Below are 22,494 nucleotides of genomic sequence, written 5' to 3'. Positions count from 1 at the left end.
GGAAAGACAGAGCCCCATACAGAGAGCAACCTGAGCCAGAGAGACTCAGAGGCCAGTGTGGGAGGGGGCAGACCCCAAGCAAATCTGTTTGGTTGTCAGCACTCTCATTTGTCACAGGAGGAAGGGGCCGCGCGGGGCTCACGTCAGAGCCTCGATGCACGCTTGCCAAAGGCACGGATACAGCGAGTCGGGCACCGGGCCCGGGGCATCCCCGGATCACCGCGTGTCAAAAGCACAACTCATCGAGCCACAGTCCCACCTTCATTTTACAGACAGTGAAGGCCGAGGTTGTGCGGAGGTCCCACGGCTGGCGGGCGACAGACCCAGAAACCTCACGGAAAGACCCCGAGGCGCTTTGTTCCCTCCCGGTCCACCCAACCGGCGTATGACCTCACAGAACGCCCACTGCTGTAAGGAAAGGTTTGTCCCCGTGAGTAGCCCTGAACGACTCCCCTACACCCTCGTGAAGAAAAGGCCAAAGCCACAAATGCTGACTGGTGAGAGAGCTAACTGCTTTGCGGAGAAGACTTAAAAAGAAAGGAGGGAGGTGGGGGGAAAGCGGGCACCGAGTGTGGTAGCAGGAGGAGGTGGGGACAGCACAGAGCCAGCTTCCCCACATCTTTGCAGGGCTTTTGGGGGTCTGGCCTCCCGCGTCTCTACCCAAACAGAATTCGCCCTGGGCGGTGGAGAGCAGCCCTGGCTGGCTGGGTCTCGGGAAGCAGCCGCGAGCCCAACATCCCAGCTTGATCTTAGCGTTGCCGTGTTCCCCTCCGCAGCACGGTGGCAGCTGTTTTACTATGGTCGTCAAATGAAAAGGGGACGCTGGGGAAAGATGTGTCCCATGTGAACCTACCTCCCTGCACTTGTGAAAGGCGGCTGTGGGGGAGGGGAAGTAGATTGATTCAAGACGGCCTTTACCGTGGCAAAGCATTCGAATGAAACCACTGGACTTCAGGGGGAGGGACCTTATGTACAGACTCAGTCTATCAAAGAAACACGGAGATGAGCAACAAATACAGCACAATATTCACAAGATCAGTTTTCCAAGGGAGAGAGAAAAAAAGACAACAGTGTATCTCTGGGGGCCCCTGGGTGGCTCAGCGGTTAAGCGTCCGACTTCGGCTGAGGACGTAATTGAGCCCCGCACGGGCTCTCTGCTGTCAGCGCTGCTCTGTTCCCCCTTCTCCCTCGGCCCCTCCACTGCTTGCGCACTCTCTCTCTCTCTCAAAAATAAACATTTACCAAAATTGGCTGATGTTTTTAAAAAGGACAGTGTAGCTCCGGAAGGATTATTTCCGAACCCCAAATGAGACCTGGGCGTGTGCTGCATCTACACTTAGCCACACAGCGAGAGGAAGGCCGGGCTGCTTTCTCAGAAGGGCGACAGTCATTTCCGCCTCGGCAGAGAGAAGGCACCCTTCCTCTCTCCTTGGAGCCGCCCTGAGACCCCCACGGCCTCCCAGCAGCCCCCTAAGTGCCCGAGCAGGCCCGGTGCGCCCGGGCTCTGCACACAGGTGCCTGGACAGTCCCCAGGCGGCTCCCGCAGGGCTCTCTACGCGGGGGACATGCCAACTGGCAGCAGGACCAGCACCCAAGACCTGGCCAGGGACGGAGCCTGACACTCGTCAGCTGTGTGGACACCGGAACGTGGTGCCGGATCCGGTCCCAGAGCGGCTAACCTCGTTCCAGCCGCTTTGTCTGTGGCGACAGTTTCCCTACGCGAGGACTGTGGGGGTTCCCCTCCAACTCAGGCCCCCCAAAGTCACTGTCTTCATCAATGCGTCTAAGCTGGATTTTCTCCCCAATGTCATGGAGACTGGAGAACTCTGGAAATATAAAGTCACTTCCTAGAATGTTCTCCTTGACGCTCTTTTACAAAGGCAGCTCAGAGGAAGGGGTGATACTACGGCCTGAAGTTGAATATACGCCAAATACGAAGTTAAAGCGTCACTACAATCAAGGGCCACTTTATTTTTTTTAATTCTGATGTTTATTTTTGAGAGGCGGAGGGGAGAGGAAGGGCAGAGAGAGGGAGACACAGAATCCGAAGCAGGCTCCGGGCTCTGAGCGGCCAGCACAGAGCCCGATGTGGGGCTCAATCGCACAGACTACAAGATCATGACCTGAGCCAAAGTTGTATATTTAACTGACTGGGCCACCCAGGTGCCCCTCATCGTATGCCTCCTTTAAAAAATTTTCTTTAATGTTTATTTATTTTTGAGAGAGAGAGACAGCGACAGAGTACAAGCAGGGGAGGGGCGGAGAGGGAGACACAGAATCTGAAGCAGGCTCTAGGCTCTGAGCGCTCAGCACAGAGCCCAATGTGGGGCTCAAACTCAGGAGCCTCGAGATCAAGACCTGAGATGAAGTCGGACGCTTAGCCCGAGCCACCCACATGCCCCAATCAACGGCGACTTTAAATCGGGGCATCTGATGATACACAGGTGTAATGACTCAGGTGCAATCACTGAGACAGGATAAACGAGACATAATTTATGATTGACAACTGAGGGTTCCAACGCCGATACAAACACAGAACAGTGTGCTCAGGGACTCCCTGACCTTAAATTCCCTCTCCTGGGCCGTCTTTTAAAGCTTTTTCTCCAAGGGGCCACCTGCATTAGAACCCTGAGGCACTGGTTTAAAATGCAAATCCGAGCCCCGCCCTAGTTTTAAATAATCAGAATCTCTATGGGGTAGGGAGCCCCAGGGTTAAGCAACTCCTCTGTCACTGTTAAACAGCGAAAGGCTGATTTAAACACAAAACAGAGAATGAAACGAAGGAGCACTGGCATTCAGTGGGCCTTGACTAAAAATGCTTTTTGCATGAAATACTTCAAAAAAACACTGGGACTCTAATAGATGTTTGTTTTGTTTTTTCTTTATTTTGCTTCCAGGCACTTAACAGAAAAAGTGCATTATCTGCAATTATCTGTGTACCATTAAATCTAGGTGGATTTATGGAGAGCCTCCACAAAGAAGCGCCAGTGCTGTGTTTCACGGGCAGGAGGGCCCAGGTTAACCCTTGCCTAAGTCCTGGTTGCCTTCTAGTTGATTTCCAGGTTGGCTCTGCAACGTCCTAGCAAGCAGGACAGCAGAGAGAGAGAGAGTTCAGGGAGGTTCCAGTGGCCCTTGGGCCAAGAAGAGCCCTTCTCGGAACACTCCTTGTCCTAGGCTGGACTGGAACAGAAAACCCAGCAGGTAACGGGGACAAGCAGGCAGGTGGGAAGCTTCCCGGGGAAGATTAAACACAGTTAATTAAAACCCTGCAGAACGGGAGGCAGGGGATTAGGAGGGAAGGGAAAAGAGGGGCCTGCTAGCAGGAGAGGTGATGCCTGCCCAGAGATTTCCTTCCCGGAGCTGTTTTGCAGCCAATCAGGACTACATGCGCTGTATACCCCAGCCTCCATTCCACGCTGACAGACACCCCAGTATTCCTTACTTAAAGGCCACTCTGCAAGCCCATCCCAAGGGCTGGGCAACCTCAGATGTTTTTTTGCTGTTGCTCTTCATCAAAAATCAAGCCAACGAAATAAAAATGAAGCTCACCGCTATGCAAAGACTCTGGTGAATGAAACACAGGAAACGGGGTAGGGCGACATCACTCGGCCCTCAATGAGGGTCGGCAGCACACCTCTCCCTACCCCCATCCTGCGGCAGGCCAGATCTGGGGGGCGCACACAGCAGCTAGAGTGCCTCAAGGAGAGTGAGGCCCTGCCCTCTAGGCCCCTCAGTCCAACCCAGCTCCAGCACCCAGGGACTGCTTGCTCATTCACAATGCCTGACTTAAGCCACCACAGCCCAGCAATCCTACACAACTTCCCACCCCACCTCCCAATTACAGAAGACCAAGGCATCACCTTCAGAAAGCATTTATTAACCACCCAAATGCCTAGAATCTGGGTAAAGATTCATAGGGGCCTGGCCCCTGCCCTGGGAGAGGGTCATTTATGACCATTAAGGCCAGAGGAAGGCAGGCTCCCAGAGGCCCATAAAACTCCCAGGGAAGGAAGTGGGGATTAACCACTTCCTCCCGCCCCCTCTAGAAGGGGTTTCAAGCTCTACCAAATTGCGAGTGATTGGGGGTGGGGGGCGGTGGGGACGGAGACTTGGGTCAGAAGACCCTACACCCAGCCATGGCCTCTGCCCGGTGACAGGACTAACTAACTCTGGGGTTTCTCAAATTGCTTTGATTTTTACAGATGAGGGCTTTGTCGTCCTGCTGCCCCAGCAGCTCTCAGGCACATCCTAGCTGTGCAAGCCTCTCAACTCCTGGGCATGGGTCTGAACTCTGTCCAGGGAGGGACAGGGCACGCACGAGGATTATGTGTTTGTCTGACAAGTACTATACTGATACAATGGCTTAATTCTTTTACATACTCATCAGCGAGATTTATTGAATCAAACACTGTCCCTACCCTGGGCACTTTACAACCCCCTCATCAGTCACTCAAAATTTATACTGAAATTCATTTCAGCAACTCTTACCCAGATCTAAGAAGAGTAGCTTACAAAGAAAGCCAATAACATGCAGAAACAAGTTTAGGTCAAGAAGGGAGAAGCATGTCAATGAGACTTCCTGGATGGAGTTTGGCTCTGAGCTTCCTGGCAGTCAAAGCAAAATGAGCAACACTATGCAATTATGTCATTGTCCAGCCATCAGTTTGAGAGGGCCAACACCATTCCTGGCAGCAAATCCAGACACAGTAGAGGAACCTATAAATTCTCCCCTCCCCGGCAGCCCCAAGTAAAGAGCTACCAACACACAGAACCTGCTCTCCGACCTTCCCTTCTTCCGGAGCTGTGGAAATCACTGAAAATCCTTCCTTCTTGTGCTGGAGTGAAGTACATAGATACAGGCGCCCACAACGAAGTCAGATTGTGGCCAAATTCCCCAAAACCGTACCCAAAACTCCTCTTCTAGAAAACCAAGGAACCACTCTTCCTCTATTGTTGCCCAACCCCCTGAGGATGGTAATGGGGAGCCGGGGTTGGGAGGCATCTCACTGTGAACCCTCACCAACACACCGGTCTATGGGGGGCACTGAGACCTCAGTGTTTGCGTCAGTACAAAGGAAGAGCTTCCTCCCGTCTCCAGGGCTGGCATGTGGTTTCCACTGATGAGACTTGGCATCCATCTCCCCACCCCCTTCTGGGCTAGGACCTACAGGGACTGGGGGTGCGGGAATCAGAGATTCTGTTCCGGGTGTTGTGTGTGTGCCTGCGACAAGCTGCTGTCACCTAGGAGGAACCCTGTGACAAGGATTTATAAGGACCCAAGCGCAGAGAGGAAGGGATCCTGTATGGGCCTTTCCGTCCTTCCCGACAGCTTTCAAAGGGTTGTCAGAAGTCGAACTGCCGTGTAAAATACAGCACTGCTCACTTAATTTCAGACAGACAGCAATATTTAGTGTAAGTATGTTCCAAGTATCGCATGGGATAGACTCATACTAAAATTTTATTTACTGTTTACGAACTGGGCATTCTGGGGGGCTGGGCCAGAGCTAAAGCTGGCAATCCGGGTCAGGAGGCTTCCCGGTGAGTCCTGAGGGTCCCGGTGAGATGGGGCAAACCTAGAGCTGGGAGCTTCGCTGGGAGTTTCTCATTGGCTTCGCGTGGGGTTTTGTTGTTTTAATGGGGGTGAGGGGGATTCTTCAGTTTACGGTTAGGACAAAAACTGGTTCGTTTAATCAACCAGGGGTGACTGAACCAGGAGGTGCTCCCCTGTCCCCACGCCCACTTGACCCCAGAGAAGTCCCCAGGAGCAGACACACAAGGCTTCGATGGCACTCCACTCAAGCCTGGGCGATCCACATTCCAGGAGGCGGCCATTCCCGCCCTCCAGGAGGAACAAAGAACCGGGAAGAATTCCGGCTGCCCCAGCCTGGGGGGTGGGGTGGTATCCAAACAAACCTGGGAAGAGAAAAGCGCCCCCAGCAAGGGGCTCTAGGAAGCCCACTCCTGCCAGAGATAAGGCCCAAGTAAAAGCTGCGGGGCAAGTATTAAGACTGGACCCTATAAAAACAGGGAATGCGATTTGCGGGCTGAGTCTTGAGCCACGATGGAGTAAAGGTCAAGAGAGAGAAATCTCTAAAGGAAACAGGCCGAAACCTCCGAATGTAATCATTAACTTTATCTTCAGGGTCTTTGTATTCGTGCTCCACACTGGCGTTTTACTGTAACCAATGCAAACAGTTTACCGTCCTTCAAAACACAGGAGGCGGGTTTTGTTGGCTTGTTTCTTAAACTACAGCTGCGGCCTCACCATAGATGAGGATTCCAGGCAGATTCCAATCAGGGGTCCCCAGCATAGAGCACGTGGGGAACAGGACCAGAGGGGAGCAGCCTCTCCTCCCTCTGCATGCTGATGCACCCACTTCTAGAGGCACGGTGGACAGGGCCTCCCGATGGCCTCGATGGGGCTTTCAGAGCAGCTCTGGGAGAGCCTGAGACAACTGAAGATTCTCTTTCGCTCTAAGGGTAGAGGTGGTTCCAAGGGTGACTGTGTTCCCATGAAAGTCCCCTTTCACCATCCCAACCGCAGGTTTTAAATGGGGCCCTGCAGCTCCCTGGAGCCTGTCTGAACGAACTCTGGTAAACACTGGTTGAACATTTGCTTTGCAGATAAAGTTCTAATCACCAATGGATTCCTCAGCAAAGTGCTTCCAAGCTTTCCAAACGCGCACCTCGCTCCTCAAAGGCCCCTGGGTCTTTCTTCCTGAAGCGGCCCTCCCTCCCCTGTACCTGGGGACCACCCACCGGAAACCCCCCCAAGCCCACGGTGGGGAGGGGCAGTGTGCTTTCACGCCTTGCGGCCTTGCCACCCTCTTCACGATATCCAGCCCTTACTCAGTTCAACTCCAGATCAAAACTACCTCCTTCCACAGACCCAGTTCTCACTGGGGGCCACCAGAGACCATGCAGGTGTGTGAGCTAGACACGAAAAGTAGAGGAACGTGGGATGGTGTCAGGCCATTAGGGACCCCACCCCAGTACAAAGCGCAAATAATCAGCTTTCTAAACTGAAGACTGAATAACTCTGCACAAAGGAAACTGCCTAAAACCTACCGCAAAGTTTTTGGAGAACATGTCCTCCAGCGAAAGGCAGTTCTGAATGGTATTTACAACTGGTCCATGAACTGCCCTGTAAAATTAAATTTTCCAGGAAGCTCAAAACCAATTTTTTTTCCTCAAAGGAAGAGTCTTTGGGAATGGAAGCCAGCAACTGTCAACCTCCAACTGACCTGGCAGGCCCTGGAAAAGCCATGAACTTTCTGGGAGTGTTCACTACCAAGGGCCTAGACTCCAAGGACAAGACAGCAGTCATCCCCCCATAACCACCCCCTCTGGAAGAACACAGGAAGCCGCCGCTGTGTCATTAAGAATTCACTCCACTGCATACCCTTTTGGAGTCCCTGAATTTAAAAATCAAATCGAATAAAAAAACTGTTCAAGCACAACACCTAACCAAAAACACTTTAGCACTTTTACCATGTACCTTATTCACCATGATACCCCGAGTCCCCAGCAATTCTACCTCCCTTTAGAGTCATGTAAGGGTCCCCAGAAGGCAACCTCTGTTCTGGTCCTTTGTGTCCTCAAACACCCGGAGAGAGCCAGGCACATGGCAGCCACTCAAAGAGAAATGTGCTGATTGGATGGAATTCACTTCCACATTTTCCAAGCAATCCTTGAGGAATCTGCCTCCCAGCAGGCATCTGCTCCTTGGAAAACAATGTGCCCTGACCATTTGCATTGTGGCCCTGAAACAGCCAAGGATTGAAAGAGAAAAGGAGGGACTACGGGCCTTCGGAGGCTAAGATGCTTCAGGGTGAGGATTTTAGGGAGTTCTGCGGCTATCCTGCATCAGCAATAGGGCAGGGCATCAGACACTGCAACCTTCCATCCTTGGAGATTCGTTCACATCCAAAGTCCTATGCCCTCCTCTAGTTTCGGTAAATCATCAACATCCATGACCAAAGTAGCAGGCCAAATTCTCCAAAGATTAGCACTGAAAGCTACTGCAGCAGGGGAACTTTCTGGGACGGTGGAAATGTTCTATCTTAATGGTGGTGGTGGTGGGTATATAAATCTGTCAAGACTCATCAAAACGTGTGCTGACAATGAATGCGTTTGTGCCTAAACTGTACCTCAGTGAAGAGGAGTAAATGACTTGTACTGTGTTTGTTCTACAAGGACGTGTCGGGTTTACTATTAGACATAAAAACCAAAGCAGAATGTGGAACCATAACTACAGTATACAAATAAATGACACCTCAAAACACCTGCATCATTTGTGTGATTCTGTTAACTAAATGATAGAGTCCTAAAGATAATGCTGCACAGGCATGATGCAACCAGTGATACAATCCAAAGTGTTAAGCAGCAGGGACATCTGAGGGGTGGAATTAACAAGTTATATTTTTTTTTAGCCACTCAGGAGGAACAACAGAGTCCATTAAAGACATCTTGAAGAGATCACCGTATAGGAGCCCAAAGCACCACCACTCAACCAATACGAACTGCGAGCCCGTTGGCTTTCACAGGGCAACGGCCTTCGGATACCCTCTTCACACTTAGCCAACAGCTACTCTCAGAAAGGTTTTCCACAAATGTGAGGTTCGCAAAAGAAATGGGACATAAGACCATTTGCTAACAGGATATGAAGCTCATGGGTGTAGATCCCACCTCATAGGATACACCAAGAATGCGTCCTAGAGTGAGATTAGAGACACCAAATGTAAAGTAAAAGACTATCCCCAACCACACAAAAATGTAAAATGTCTACCGAGCTAAATAAACAGGGACTCAGGGACTCGGAGAAATCCTCTGCATACAGCTAATACTCAGTATTTATCCAAAATGCCAACAAATTGATTTTCTTGAAACCCAGGAGAGATAGGCCCCGGACCCAAGGCAATCCAAAGAGGAAACACAAATGGCCAATAAGCATATGAAAAGCCGCTCGCCTCTCGGTAATCGCGGAAATGCAAAGTACACGAGGAGGGGCCATTTCTCTCCCGTTAGATTGATGGCCTTGGACGGTGGGGTGGGAAGGAAATGGGACTGGTGGGAGGCAGGATCTCAGGAGCATATTAACATTTCAAATACACCTCTCGCGGTGGGAGCAATTCCTAGGCAGGGGGCGGAGGGGGTCTTCCCTTTAGAAGCCACAGGGACTGGAGGATGTTCCCGTTGAATGCAATGGCCAAATGTAGAGAAAAATCCAAGTAAGAGGACAGCTACATAAGTTCCACACCATGAACACCAAGTTCAGAGCACTGATGACCGCTAGTCAGTACAGGAAAACGTGCACAAGTTTTTAAGACTACATTCCTATAGGCGTGTGTGTGTGTGTGTGTGTGTGTGTGTGTGTGTGTGTGTGTGTTCAAAAGTTTGGAAGAAAATGCACAGAAATCCAGGTCATACACTTAAGAAGTAGGAGTGGGCACACACCTAAAACAATTTTTACACATAAATCACAAAGGTATTTATGTTCTTCTACAGTTATATCAGAATTAGAGTTGACCAGTCCAGACTGTTCCTGGGAACAGAATACAAGGTAGCCCCGAGGAAAACTTCAAATCTCAATTTTCCATTCATCCAGCAACTACAAGCTGTGGATGGTAAAGGAGGAAGGAATGAAAAGGTCACATACAGTCTCACAGGCATATCCATATTCGGAAAAATTACAGCCTCAAGTGACAAGTGCCGTGAAGTTAAAAAAAAAAAAAACCAAAAAACAAAAAACAAATTTTGTTTTTCAGGGGTGCCTGAAACCCAGTGCCTTACCCCCGTGGGTTAAGCGTCCGGCTTCGTCTCAGGTCACGATCTCACCGGTTTGTGAGTTGGAGCCCTGGAGTCAGGCTCCCTGCTGTCAGCCCAGAGCCCATACTTCGGATCTTCTGTCCCCCCCGCCCCTCCCCCGCCCCTGCTCTCTCAAAAATACATAAAGCATTTAAAACACACTGGTTTTTAAATTTTAAAAAAGTCAATGTTGTTTAAAAAAAAAAACCAAATTTAAAAAAACCTGTTATCTCCCCTCTTCCCTTGTAACCCATCAAGGGTCTGCAAATGTTCCGCGGTTTTTATTAATACGCACGCGTTCACTCGGTTCCTGGTTTTCGTTCACTGGGGGCAAACCGGTCTGCCGCCAGCACCAGGAGCTGGGGAGGAGCTCACGCAGTGAGGACCCTTCCAGCACTGCCTGGAACTGAACTGAGAAGGGCCTGGCGGGCAGGACAGGGACCTACAGGCTGGCTTTGTACACTTTTGTTTTCTTAATCTGCTGCCCCCCCCCCCCCCAGGGCTTTACCTCAGACATTCTGGGACCCCACACACAACACCCCTCTCCTCTCCACCGTGAGGCACAGGAGAAAACTGTCACAGGCCCCCAATGGGGACCCAAGAGCCTGAAACCCAATCTCTTCCCAAACCAGGGTCGAACATCCGCCCCCCCATCTTCATAATTGGATCTTTGCACATGGTTTCTTAAGTTTATTCCCACTTATTTATTTGTTGCTTTTCATACTTTTGGGGGGGGGGGGGAGAACTGGTTTTGCATCCTGTCACACACACACACACACACACACACACACCCTTGAAAACAAACTCCATGGGGCTGGAACCAACAGGCCCGATGAACTGGGCAGACTGTCACTAAATTCAAATTTTCTGCTTGGTTTTGCAGCAGACCTTACACAGTCGACAGTGGGTTCAGCACCGACAGGAAGGCTAGAAACAGCAAATATGAACGCCACCCTTCCTTGAGAGGAATCCTGCTTTCAAACTTCAAACCTGAAGCGGAATGTTCAGTCTGACGTGCCCAAATATTCGTACCGCCTTTCCTCCCACGTATTTGTAGGTTTCCAACACTGACATATATAATTCGCAATGTTAACGTACAATTGCCTTAGTTAGCAAACAACCAACAGTAAAGCACAGAAGCGGCCCCGTGTATTTATCGCGCTGTAACACTTAGGGACGAACCGTCACAAATCAGTAGCCGTCGTGGCAAGTCCCAAACGTGGTCTAGAATTAAGCACCATCTCTTGTTAAGACAGATATTGTTGTCCCTTCAGGATTGGTTTCCAGTTACCAACAAGAATAAACCCTAACACAAAAAACCCTTTTTCCCCCTAACTAACCTTCAGTTTGAAAGTGGGGATTCCTAAACCTTACTGCTTCCATACGACATGGGGATTCGCCCCAAGATTCCCTCAAAGCTCCGGATACTGAAGTTGGTTCATAGCCGACTAGAGCTAGGATTTTCTTATTTGCTTCCATGTGGCTTCTTAAAACATTCCAATTACATTGGCAAAATAAATGTTCCTTTTAGAGTATTCCTCTGAATCCCCGAAAGCTCTGATAAAGCCAACGAAAACCACAGGAAATAAAAACCAGGGGGGACGGGAGTACTGGCTTCCAGTTGTGGGATGAAGGCCATCACCGGGAGGGAGGGCACAGCACCAGAGCTCAGCCCGTGGTACGTGGCCGTGTCCCGTGGTGCCAGACGGCAGCTACACTTTCGAGGAGCACGAGGACGCACACGCGTCCAATTGCTATGCTGTCCTCCTGAAACTCACGGAACGTTGTGCCCACCGTACTTACGCTTCCAAACGTCTTCACCTTGTATGTTCAAGCCACACTCTAATTTTTCACCAGAAGATACTTCATTTGATTCTCAAAGAGAATCAAAGAGGTCAGGCCCCAAGTCACCAGCCCTGTAGAGCAATGGGGAAACTGAGGCTCGAAGGCACCCAAGGTCACCGACAAACCGGCTGGATCAGAAGGGGCACTGGGTGGGTGGCTCAGTCGGCTGGGCTCAGGTCCCCATCTCACAGCTGGTGGGTTCGAGCCCACGTCGGGCTCCGTGCCGACAGCTCAGAGCCTGGAACCTGCTTTGGATTCTGGGTCTCCCGGTCTCTTTCTGCCCCTCCCCCACTCACGCTCTGTCTCTTAAGAATAAACATTACGAAAAATTTTAACCCAAAACAACAACAACAATAACAACAACAACAACAACAACGGGAGACCAGGGCCAGATGGACCTCCACCAGTCAAGGTAGCGCCGCACGTGTTCCAGGCAGGAAATGTCCGAAAACAGGAAACCGAGAGCCCCTCGGCTGGACAGCATGCAGTGTGCCTGCTACCCTACAGGGGAAAAGTGCTCAGCCATAAAGAGGGAGGAACCCGGGGAACCGCAGCACGTGCACAGTCCGCACTGTGCCAAGTGCAAACGCCGTGCAGGAGAAAGTCTTCGACTCCGCGTCACTCTGTTTTCTGACGAGAGAGACAAAACCACGGGCCTGTGGCGTCTGAGGCTGGAGGGAGGAGGCATTCTGGAAGTGATGAAACCATTCTGTATGTTGACTGCGGTAGTTTTCACACACTACGTAATCTTTTTTTTCTTCCTAACGTTTACACGCTACATCATCATCAAAATGGGAAAGAAACGTACACCAACAAAAGGTGAATTCTGCAATATGTGAATGATGTCAGTGAACAAAAACAAATACCGAAAAACAAAACCAGAAAATCACCAGCCTAGAAGCAAGGCGTTCCTTCCTTTGCCTTCACTCAAAGGTGACCGGGCACAAACTCTGCACAGATTCAGCATGAACTGCAGACAAAGGGAGGTGGGGGGGCGGAAGGACATCTTGAAGGCTGAGGACAGGGAGGAGGCTCCGGGAAAGGGGGAGATCCTTCCCACAGCCTGTACTGAGCCTCCCCCCTCGGTCAAGATTATAACCGCGACGGGCTAAAAAGCCAATCGATCCATCAATCAATCAATCACCGCGATGGGCTGAGTCCTCTGGTTCACACTGGGGAGACACCCAGGAGCCATCCACGGGTGCCCTGTCCGTGTACCAGGAGCAGCCCCACTTTGGGGCCAGAACCAAGGCAAGGCCCCGGGGGAAGGCCGGGCATCCCTCTGCCAAACTAGCTGCCATCAACCCCGTGAGGAAGGGGACTGGGGGCTATTTTGCTGCTTCTCCAGGGCCTCCTACCTTCCCAAATCACGGAAGTTCTCTGCGCGCATTTCACTTCTATTTAAGCTGTGCGATGACACCGAGTGCGACGGCCCGTCCGGGTGTGGGAGCAACGCCAGCAGTGTCTCCTGATGGGCGCAACACCAGTGGAAGAGCCGGAGGCCGGCCGGGCGGGGGCCGCCTGCTGGCGGGAGTCAGCGGCTGGTGGACAGAACACTCCCCGCGGGACAGCAGCTACCCTGGAGCCCATTCTGCTTCTCACCAGCACAGGGCCGCCCCGGACTTTCAAGGAAGGTTTCAACGGAACCAGCCGGCTGCAGCCACCACAGGCCACGGCCCGCGTGGGATGCCAGCTTTCCGGCTGAGTCGCTGTTGTCTCCGGCCTCACACCAAACTCCGGGTGCCCCCACCCCCCCGCCGTGACTTTTGGGGCGAGGAGGGAAGCGGGGACTGAGCAAACGGCACCTGGGTCCCGGCGGGACTCCGACAACGGGGGAAACCGAGGGAGAAAGGACGTGACTGTCTGCTTCTGGTTAACAGCGTCAGACTGGACTTCTTGGCCCCAGAAGGCACCGGGACAGCACCTCCCACGGCCTGCAGTTTCTTTTTTTTATTTAAAAAAAAAAAAATTTTTTTTTAACGTTTATTTATTTTTGAGACAGAGAGAAACAGAGCATGAACAGGGGAGGGTCAGAGAGAGGGAGACACGGAATCCGAAACAGGCTCCAGGCTCTGAGCGGTCAGCACAGAGCCCGACGCGGGGCTCGAACTCACGCGAGATCACGCAAGATCATGACCTGAGCGGAAGTCAGCCGCTCAACCGACTGAGCCCCCCAGGCGCCCCCCGCAGCCTGCAGTTTCGTAACAGTGGAGGGAACAGCCGCACCATCCCGGCCCGAAAGACCCCCCCCCCCCCCCCCGTGGGGACCTACGACTAAGACGTCCGTGTTTCTGCTCCACACTTGTCCACACGTTCTCGTGGCTGCAGGCCACAGATGATCCTAAGAGACAAGTATCTCCCAAAGAGGCAGAAGGCCCAGACCCAAGCATGTGGAGGGTCTGAATGCGGACTGCTGTTGCCACCTGTCTACACCTGTGAAGCAGGCGTCAGAAGCATCCTGAGCCGCAAAATCTGAGCGCGGAGAGTTTTCCTTCTACTTTTGAGGCTCTTGATCTTCGTGTCATGAGTTGAGTCCCACGTTAGGTAGAGATTACCTAAATGAAGTTTTAAAAAATAAGTATTTGAAAGTAATCTCCACACCCAACGTGGGGCTCAAGCTCACAATCCTGAAGTCACGTGCTCCTGAGTCAGCCAAGCGCCCCCTAGGTGTGTCCATTTTTTTTTTATTTTTTTAAATTTTATTTTACGTTGAGAGAGATGATGATGAATGAGTGGGAGAAGGGCAGAGAGAGGGGGACAGAGGATCTGAAGCGGACTCTGTGCTGACAGCATTGAGCCCGACGTGGGGCTAGAAGTCACAGAACCGTGAGATCACGACCTGAGCCACCCAGCCGCCCCATGTCAACTTTTCAATACACACCATTTTCATAATTATCCTAATTGGCCAAAGAGTATGAAAGAAGTTCCCCCAACCCACGGACATTTCAAGAAAAACTTTTTTAACTGCAAATGGTTCAGTCCACAAGGAAAAGGCTGGCCAAACTTAACTTCCCCGAAGTAACAACTAAAGGATACAGTTGCAGACCCCGGTTGGGGAAGGCAAGGGAGCGGCTGTCTTGTTCCCTGGGTTTCTCACCAGCTTGGGGCCCCTCAAACTTCGCAAGGTATCAGAGCCACAAGACAACGCCTTCAGGCTTCACAACTGACCCCGGCCCGCTTACTCTCTCGTGTGTGCACGGCTCTGCTTCGTTCATATTCCATTAACGCTGACAGTGTATGCTACTCTGCAGAAGCGTGTCTGGAGAAGTCACAGTCGAGAACCATCCCCTTTTTCGTGACCAAGCCCAGGACTTAGAACTTCATTTGTTAATCTACCACCGCGAGCAATAACTTTATCGCCAAAGACTACCACACCTCCTTAGGGCATCCGTGCGGAAGAAAAAATGTTTCTGAACAAATTCCGACTGGCTGCCAGTGTTGGGGCCTGTTGGTCATTAAACTGGGATGACACAGATTTATTTAAAAAAGAACTCGTGGTAGGATCTGACGTTCTGGTAAGGAACGGAGATCAGTAGAAACTCCACATTTCGGAGGACAAAGTAAAATACCGGCCAGAAGTCTGCAGATTACACACGGATCTCCCCAAATCGCACCCAGGTTGGAATGGGAAAGGAAACCCAGGAGTTGGGGTCTTCAAGCATTTCACTCTGCCTTCAGACCCAACGACAAGCAAACTGTGTGACGCGTAGAAGGGAGTGGGGGCAGGTGCCTGGGCGGCTCAGATGGTTACAGCGTCCGGCTTCCACTGGGGTCCCAATATCGTGCTCTGAGTTCAAGTCCCGCGTCAGGCTCTGGGCTGACAGCCCAGAGCCTGGAGCCCGCTTCGGATTCTGGGTCTCCCCCTCTCTCTGCCCCTCCCCTACTCGCTCGCTCTCTCAACATACATCAAAATTTTTTTTTTTAAAAATGAGGGAAGCGGGGCGCCTGGGTGGCTCAATCGGTTAAGCGTCCGACTTCGGCTCGGGTCACGATCTCGCGGTCCGTGAGTTCGAGCCCTGCATCGGGCTCTGTGCTGACCGCTCAGAGCCTGGAGCCTGTTTCAGATTCTGTGTCTCCCTCTCTCTGACCCTCCCCCGTTCATGCTCTGTCTCTCTCTGTCTCAAAAATAAATAAACTTAAAAAAAAAATTTTTTTAAATGAGGGAAGCTGGGGATGGTATATGAAGGAAGGAATTACAGTGGAACAAGGTTTGAGTCAAACAGTTTCCGACGTAAACAGCCACGGGCATTCAACCCCCCATCCCTCCTGATTTTTCCGGAGTCTCGTCAAAATAGTCAATCTGGTTTCAGTCAGCTCAGTTTGTGGGTATAGACAAGAGCTCAAAGGGAAAGGAGTAATTTAGTACTGAACAAGCATGAGGTCACACGGACTGAAGAGGAAAGATGGACCGAGCTTCCTCTTGCAAATCACGGCGCGTGACAGGTCAGGCGAAGGGGGACGGGGGCCTGCGCTGGGCGGCCATCTTGCTCCCTCTCAGCAACTGAAATTCTTCACCAGTATCTTGCCTTCTCCCCAAGTGAGAGAAGGCTGGCAGCGCCCGCGTCCCTGGCTGGGCCAAGCCTCTAGCTCTTTGTTAGTGTTTGGGGGGAGGGAACACTAACCGGCCTGTGTGGCAGGACACTTCCCAACCTTTGCCTGTCACCAAGAAGGACACCAAAATGGTCCTTTATTCACCAAGAATGAATACATCTGAAACAAACCCCGCCCTGCGTGAGGAACAGAGATAGGGACATGGCAAGACTAAGCAGAGTTGGCACCAGAGGAAGGCAAATTGGGGAGGGAAGGGTGACATTTTAGAGGATCAGAACTGTCAAATTTCGCTTCAATCAGGAACTTACGAATCCTTTTCTCTCCTGGCAAAGTACGTCAACCAACAAAAGCACTTCAGCCACCTCACGTCTGTATGTACGATGTTGATAAAATAAAAAAACAAAAGCCAAACAAAATGCTCAAAACTTGACATGCGAGGACAGAGTGGTTCCCATTTTAAGGAGTGCTTTGAGGCACCGCGTGTCCTTGTTGGTTTTAGCGTCCTCCAATTTGACAGAGCTCCCTAAAAATAGCATTTAGAAGTAGCTAAAACAGGAGGGAGAATCAGGGTGGAAAAAGGGAAATTCTACGCCTCCAACACTCTGCACATTTCTTTATTCCATGTCCTAGTAATTAACTGGGAAACAACTGAAGCAAAGAGTGTTTACTAGCATCCACTTGAGAACTGCAGGGAGGCAGAGAGCTCTTGTCTTCCTCCTCAAGCATCTCCAGGCTTCCAAAATACGTATTTCCTAGCATCGGAAGGAAAAGTTTTGCAGACCGAGACAAGCCTATGTCACCCTAAACCCAGTGTCGTTTGCTCCGTAGGAAGAAAAGTCAGTCACAGAAGACCTCCAGACTGCCCATGCCATCACAGCCTCCACGATTACTGGTACACTTTAGACGAGGCTATGCCTGTAAGGCCATCTCAGGAGCACAGGCTTGCCAAACCAGCCATGGCCCACGTCCCCGGGATCCAAGTTGCTAAAATCCATCCCCAGGCACTTTGATGGAAGGCCCGGCACATTCCTCGGCTCCATTCGTCCTGTGACTTTTTAGAAAGCCCAAGGTTACATTCAAGGCTAAGGAATTAAGAGATCAATAATGAGCATTTCTCGCCCATATATTTTCGTCAAGCATTTTTCTGTTTGTTTAATTCGAGAGACTTCAACCTTCAGGAATCTACCTGGTGAACTGGATTCAAACTGGCAAGTTCCAATCATTTCCAAGGAATGTATGGAAAGCTAGGTTGGTTTGGCAAATGGGGGAGATTCGTGCATTAAGCAGACACACATCCGCCAAATCCCACAGAGCAGGTGGAAGATGGGCGCACAAACACTAGAATGCGCATTTCTTTTCGCGGTTTTCCTCCTGCCCTGAACAAAGTGTCCCGGATATACATTTCATCACTTACACAGCTCGCACATACAGTTTCAGGGATGCCTGCCTGAAGGAGCTTAGGCTCCGGGAATGCAGGGTATATTGGGACCAGCACTGGTAATATCCCCGTTCACCATGACTCAGTCAAAGTAAGATACAAGACAAGAATTCATTCCTCAACCAATTATTTGAGGCAGCCATCTTCCTCAAAGTGGAATGAGGCTGACTTCTGCAGAGTCGTTTCCTGGGGAGAAAAAGAGCTCCCCCAGCCTAGGATGGATGGGTCCCCATACAGGATCCTATTGGATTGGAATTCTAGAATTTATACTGATAGGAAGCTGTCGGGGTTTTTTTGTCGTTGTTGTTCGCTTGGCTGTTTTAGGTCCAAGGCCAACTGCATCAGCACCTGCACCCCATCTTCCATGCCGGAGACAGGAAGATCGACACCCACCCGCCCGGCCTAACTGGGAACAACACTGCCCTGGTCGGTTGGCTGAACTGCAATGCCTCCCGTGGCTCAAGATGGCAACCGCGTCCCCGCCACGTCCCCACCCCGCCAGTGACAGGGCCTCTCCTGGGGACGAACACGCTCGGATCCCACGCTGCTTCCCCGCCAGTTACCCGGTGCCGACGCGCCCCAGCCGCCGCCGCCGCCGCCCCCGCCCCCGAGCTCTGAGCCGCCCGCGTGGCCTGCAGCCGCCAAGGGCTCATCTCCCACACGACAGCACCACGACCAGGGCAACCGCGGGGCGCGCCCAACTCCTACACGCTGTGCCCAAAATGCGCGCCCCCGACTCTCCAGGCCGCCTTCTCGGTGCCCGCGGGGAGAGAAGCGGCCGCTGCGCCGCCGCCTCCAGGGCTCCCGCCGTGCTGACCTCTCGGCCGGGCCTGGGCCTGGCGCCTGCAGGCCTCTGAACTCACCACTGGGACACCAAGCTACGGTGTTACAGGAGCCACAATTCCTTTATCGTCTTGTTGTTAAATCCAATTATCTTCTTTGAGGTTTTAGAGGCACATTTTAAGCCAAGTTCTGGAAACCTTGCCTACCCTAAGGAGGGTACCCTGGGAGGGGGGTGGAGTGGAGGGTGCTTAAGGAAAGCCCCGCGGGCCAGACCCTACTGGCCCCTCCACGTCCCCGGGCGCCCAAAGCACCTTCCCGGACATTAAAGCCGGGAGAGGCCGGGGCTCCAGCCTCCTTCCCGAGGCCAGGCAGCACCACTGGAAGGCAGGGGGCTCCCTGGACTGTTTGACCGGGCCTGACACAGAGGGCAATGGGCAAGAACTCGAGGGTCAGACCCCTGCACGAGCCTGGTGCTTTCTCTCCTAACACTCTGGCCCGCCGGTCACAGCACTGGTGTGTCACCTTTAAACCCACACTTCCCAGCATCCTAAACGCAGAGACGACCACGACCGAAGGTCTAAGCGTTCCTGTCCAAGATACCTTCTCTAAATGAAACCGGAGGGGACACAACTCCCCAACCGGAGAAAGCTTCCTGCTTCTAAAGAGCATTTTGACGAGGGAATCCATTAATGCTTTGCCAGACTTGAGCCTAGTGTTGCACAACTTACAGAGCGAATCTTCAGGGCATCCCGGAGAACCACCAGGGCGAGGGGACACCTCACACCCGCCCACACCGTTTGAACAGTGGTATAATTTTAAAAGTGTATAAACCTTTTACAAGTCTGCCCACACGAAGCATCTTTCTGCCTTGGCCTGAGTAAAACGAGTGTAGATCTTTAACCGGGAACATAAACAAAACCTGACGTCTAAGCTCAGCTGCCGGGAGGGAGAATTCAACCAGCGCCCCCCAACCCCCAGGAGGGAGACTGTGGCAGATTCGAGACGCTCTTTCCCTCCCTTCACTCCCCCCCCCCCCCCATTGACCCTAATCTTCAAGTGATTGGACTCCATCTTTTCATTCCTGGGCTTCAAGATCGGTATTTAGCTCAATCATTCATTTTTCTAAAAGTGGAAGAGCATTCCCCGAATGTGCCAACTTCTAAGGTGCCTACCCGAGGCTCAAAAATGAAGGAAAAGAATGCCCCCTAGCTTAATATCTGGAAGGAAACTTAAAATGCGGCGCCTACAACCAGTAGATTAGAATTTCGGCTTTTTTCCAATAGGAGACGCCGGCTTAAGGCCATCAAGCAATAGCTCCGCCCTCGTCCCCAAATAACAGGTTAGGAGTGGAGGAGGCGGCACACTGCGCAAGCCTCGGCCCCGCTCGGTCCCGGCACACACGCGCTCCTGGTCTCCAAAGCCTCCGCCATCTCCCGCTTGCTTCCCCTGCCAGGCAGGACCCTCGCCACCGCACACACCACATCTCACGGGTTTGCGGGCGGACGGCGGCTTAAGTTACCGACCCTCCTGGCGGGGCCCGCTCCTCAAAGACTTTAGTCCCTTCCTCTGACGGGCCAAGGTGTAAGCGGAAGGCCTCACACGGTGCGGAAAGTAAGCGAGCGAGGTTCAGTCGACGGCCAAACGAGCGAAATCAAACCCAAAGCCTGCCCCGCAGCCCGCGGACTCTGCGCCGAGCGGCGGAGGGCTCCGGTTTTTCTCGAAGGGAAGTCCAGCCCGCGGCGCAGCGGGGTGGGGGCGCCTCCCCCCTCCGGGAAACCAATTCCCGCACGGATCGCGGTCGGGGCCGGCGGGGGCGGCCCGAGGGGCTGTCGTGCCAGCTCGGTGAGGCCCGTGGGCAAGGCCCCCCGACTCCCCCCACTCACAGGCGCGCACGTGCAAACCGGGTCCCCGCGGGCACACGCGCTGCCGACTCACAGCCGTGCGTGTCCGGGTCACACCCCAGTCCAAGGCCAGTCTGCGAGTCCGACAAGCAGGGACGCGAAAACGCGCTGACTGAGGGGCCTCACGACCCGGGGGGCGGGGGGGGGGCTGTGCTGTGCCTGCACCAGAGACCGCGTCTACACAGTCACACACACACACCTTCCATCCCGCGTCTTAACAGCACACACGTGTTGTCAAACAGAAAAGAGGAAATCAAAGCCCCTAAGGGGGGAGTGTTCTCAAACCTCGGGGACCATCCAGGTAAGGGGGCGGGGGGGGGGGGGTTCGCACACGCAAGCCAGCTGTATACACACGCGCGCGCACACACACGCACACACACACACACACACGGAGGCTACGGCGGCCACGACCAGCCACTGCACGAAACGAGACACGGAGAAGAGGGGACTCCGCGCCTTCCGGGGTCCCTCGCAGCAAGCACGCCGAGGCCAGACCTCGCCACACACGCTTCCCGGGGAACGACCTCCTCGGCGCCGACGACCGCCGCGTCGTCAGGGGAAAGACACGGGAGCCGGAGAGGACCCCCACCCCCACCCCGCTCCCTTCGCGTGGGGACCGGGGACGGAGGTCCTGGGGGGGGGCGCGAGCCCCCGCCCCCCACTCGCCGCCCCCCGCGCACTCACCTCGTCGTCGTGGTGCTGGCAGAAGCCCAGGCGCTCCGGAAACACGGACAGGATGGAGAAGGGCGCGCCGGGGAAGGGCGGCCCGAGCCCGAGCTGCTGCGCGGCAGCGGCGGCGGCGGCGGCGGCGGCGGCGGCGGGACCCGGCGGGCCGCGCTCGATGTAGTGGTCCTTGGTGAGGCGCACGCGCTGGTGCGCGCGGACGCAGTTGTCGCACAGGTGCTCCTGGCAGTCCAGGCAGCGCGACGAGGCCGCGTTGCCCTCGTCGCACGAGCTGCAGCCGTGCGGCCGGCGCAGCAGCAGCGCGGACGGGGAGGCGGCCGGGGCGCCGGGCGCGGCGCGGGGCGGCGCGGGCGGCGGCGGCGCGGGCGGGAGCGGCGGCGGGGCCGAGGCGGGCGCGCGCGGGTGCGCGTGGTGCGCGTGGTGCCGGTGGTTGCTGTGGCCGCCCGCGCCCGCCGGGGCCCCGGCGCGCCCGTTCTTGGGCTGCGGCTCGTCGGCCGTGGCCACCACGGCGTCGAGCAGGTTGCTGAGGAGGAAGGCGGACGAGGGCAGCGCGTCCATGCCCGCCGCCTCGGCCAGCACGACTTTCTGGTCGCACACGGGGCAGCGCAGCTTGAGGGGCTCCCCGGGCGCGCCGCCGCCGCCGCCGCCGCCGCCGGCCGCCGGCAGCCGGTGCGCCTCGAGGCACGGGCGGCAGAAGGCGTGCAGGCAGGGCAGGACGTGCAGGCGGCGCGCCGCGGCCCCCGGGCCCCCGCCGCCGCCGCCCGACGACGTGGACGTCTGCGAGGACGACGACGACGCGGACGAGCCGGAGGAGAGCGGCGCCGGCGAGCCGCACATCTCCTTGCACAGCAGGCAGATCTGGAAGTCGGTCTCGGGGAACGAAGCCATTTGCAGGCCGGCTCGGAGGCGGGAGGAGGCCGGAGAGGAAGAGGAGGAGGAGGAGGAGGAGGAGGAGGAGGGGAGGAGAGCACCGCCGAGGCGGGTGGGGGGGGAGCCGCCGACTCACTCAGAAACACGCATCGAGCGGGCCTGCGAGCCAGGAGCCGGCCCCGGGGCGGCTCGGCGCGCCCCGCTTCGCCGCGTCCCGCCCGCGCGCCGCCGGCCCCGACGCTGCGGGCATCAAATGCCGCTGCCCGGAGGCGACACGGATTCCTGCCGGAGGACGCGAGGCTGCGTTGCCTTCAGGAGCGGGAGCGCCGAACAAGTCCCGACACGCGAGGGGCGAGCGGGGGCGGGGAGGTCAGAGAGCTCGCTGGAGCAGCCGAAGCGCGGTTCTCGCCAGCCCCGGGGAGAGGCCCCCCCCCCCACCCACCCAAGGTGGAGTCCGCTGTGCAATCCGGGTCCCGACGGGGTGAAGCGGCGTTCGGCTCCGCGAGCGTTTGGTGCGTGGCTTTTCCTCCAACAGATTTAGTTCGTCTCTTCCCGGGAGAGGAAAGCCCCCCACCCTAGCCAAGGCGGCAGCGGCGCGACGGCCAGCCCGTGTGC

At 54.3% G+C, this 22,494-nt stretch overlaps 1 protein-coding gene across 1 annotated transcript in view; it reads right to left on the bottom strand.

Moving 5' to 3' along the window:
• Positions 1 to 22,205, bottom strand: part of TRIM71 (tripartite motif containing 71) — a 67,777-nt gene extending 45,572 nt beyond the window's left edge. The window contains exon 1 of the mRNA XM_060638156.3: positions 21,010 to 22,205. Within this exon, the coding sequence (XP_060494139.3) occupies positions 21,010 to 21,897 (888 nt within the window). The 5' untranslated portion in view covers positions 21,898 to 22,205. The remainder of the gene's footprint in view (positions 1 to 21,009) is intronic.
• Between the last annotated feature and the right edge of the window lie 289 nt (positions 22,206 to 22,494).

Source organism: Panthera onca, chromosome C2 (assembly GCF_046562875.1).
Source record: "Panthera onca isolate mPanOnc1 chromosome C2, mPanOnc1 haplotype 2, whole genome shotgun sequence".
Classification (NCBI taxonomy): Eukaryota; Metazoa; Chordata; class Mammalia; order Carnivora; family Felidae; genus Panthera; species Panthera onca.
This window is presented reverse-complemented; position numbering and strand designations above follow the sequence as displayed.